The 2,065-nt window shown below is 50.8% G+C and overlaps 1 protein-coding gene across 1 annotated transcript in view; it reads left to right on the top strand.

Moving 5' to 3' along the window:
* The window catches only part of LOC102195290 (dynein heavy chain 5, axonemal-like), an 82,249-nt gene that overhangs the window by 67,874 nt on the left and 12,310 nt on the right, over window positions 1-2,065 (top strand). The window contains 4 exon segments of the mRNA XM_013915282.1: window positions 187-297; window positions 383-537; window positions 1,259-1,380; window positions 1,654-1,883. Of these exon segments, the coding sequence (XP_013770736.1) occupies window positions 187-297; window positions 383-537; window positions 1,259-1,380; window positions 1,654-1,883 (618 nt within the window).

Genomic DNA, 2,065 nt, shown 5'->3' with positions numbered 1-2,065 from the left:
TTCCAGTTTCCAACAATGGCGGCCGCTGAGTTTTAATATTACTCTAATTAATCCACGTAGACCGCGAAGGCCGGGTCCTCCGAAGGATGGAGCCGGCGTTTTGGGACACAGCTAAAGTCTTCAGGTTCCTCAGTGTTGGATAGTTTTCTGATGGTTTCTAAGTGTGGACGCTGATATGATTGACAGGTGTACGAGCCAATCCCATCGCTGGACCTTCTGGCAGAGCGGCTGTCGGCTTTTCAGCAGCAGTACAACGAGGCGGTGAGAGGCGGAGCCATGGATCTGGTCTTCTTCAAGGTGATGATGACTCCTGTCACACTCTTCACCATGACCTTTGTTCATATCAGCTGATGGTGACCCTCTGTGTGTGGTCCAACGACAGGACGCGATGATCCACCTGATGAGGATCTCACGCATCCTGAGGACGCCACAAGGAAACGCCCTGCTGGTCGGGGTGGGAGGGTCGGGGAAGCAGAGCCTGACGAGGCTCGCGTCGTTCATCGCAGGATACCAAACCTTCCAGATCACACTGAGCAGGTGAGTGCTTCCTGCGATTCATCGTGACCAACGGAAAATAAACACAAATAAGTCAGGTGTGAAAAACAAACTCACTGGGCAGAAGTGTAAACAAGTGGTGGGACACAGTCAGCACTCGTCCAATCACCACTCGTCCAATCACCACTCGTCCAATCACCACTCGTCCAATCATCATCCAGTGTCCCTCATCCACAAGATATTCACACTCCTCCCTTTCAGGCAGAACTCCTCACAAACCCGCAGAAGAAAGTCTGTAAATGAAGTTCTGTGATAAACTATTTTATTTATATAGCAGCAAATTAAACAACAGCCGCCTCACTGTGTTTATACTGTAAGATAAAGACCCTACAATAACACCACCAATCAGACGAGCCCCTGTGAACAAGCACTTGGTGACAGTGGGAAGGAAAAACTCCCTTTTAACAGGAAGAAAAGAAGCAGAACCAGGCTCAGGGAGGGGCGGGGCCATCTGCCACCACCTGTTGGGGGTGACGGAGGAAGACATTCATTTACTTTTCGAACATTCTGCCCCCAACAAATATTTAACACAATAAAAAGTTTTCTATCTGCTGAAAGTTTTTCCTTCAGAGGGGATCGTCTGAGTGTTGGGGCTTCTCTGTGTTACTTACAGTATAAGTGTGTGCGTGTGCGTGCGTGTGTGTCTGTGTGTGCGTGTGCGTGCGCGCGCGCGCGCGTGTGTGTGTGTGTGTGTGTGCTGCAGGTCGTATAGCAGCAGTAACCTGCTGGAGGATCTGAAGTCTCTGTATCGGATCGCCGGTCAGCGCGGGAAAGGCGTCACCTTCCTGTTCAGCGACAATGACATCAAAGAAGAAGCCTTCCTGGGTGCCAACGATCAGCTGACAGCTTTGATGATTCACAGATGATGAAACTCGCTCTCGTCTTTAGTTTGCACCACAGCAGAACAAACATCAGCTGAAACTTTATCTGTTCATGTGAATCATCATGTGAAATATCAGGAAGTCTGAATGTAAAAGGAGGAAAACTGATTTTTTTACACTGTTTGTTTGTCCTGCTGATGGAAGCAAAGGTCAGAGGTCAGGAGGTCATGGGGTCAGGGCCCGTCTTGTTTTCTGACTCCTGTCTCCTCTCCTGCAGAATACATGAACAACGTCCTGGCGAGCGGTGAAGTTTCCAACCTGTTTGCTCGAGACGAGCTGGATGACATCACTCAGGACCTGATTCCCGTGATGAAGCGCCAGCATCCTCGCCGCCCGCCGACGCCCGAGAACCTCTACGACTTTTTCCTGTCCCGCGTGCGGAGCAACCTCCACGTGGTCCTCTGTTTCTCGCCTGTCGGGGAGAAGTTCCGCTCTCGTGCCTTAAAGGTGCGGCGAGGACTCAGGTTCACTGGTCACATGACCCTGATGATGATGTAAGCTGGTGGAGCCAAAGGCTCTGTCCTCCTAAGAATTACTGTTTCTCATCAGTGACCTTTGACCTCTGCCCTGAACAGTTCCCAGGTCTGATTTCTGGCTGCACAGTGGACTGGTTCCAGCGTTGGCCTCAG

Source organism: Pundamilia nyererei, unplaced genomic scaffold (genome assembly GCF_000239375.1).
Source record: "Pundamilia nyererei isolate P.nyererei 1_Seehausen unplaced genomic scaffold, PunNye1.0 scaffold00281, whole genome shotgun sequence".
Classification (NCBI taxonomy): domain Eukaryota; kingdom Metazoa; phylum Chordata; class Actinopteri; order Cichliformes; family Cichlidae; genus Pundamilia; species Pundamilia nyererei.
This window is presented reverse-complemented; position numbering and strand designations above follow the sequence as displayed.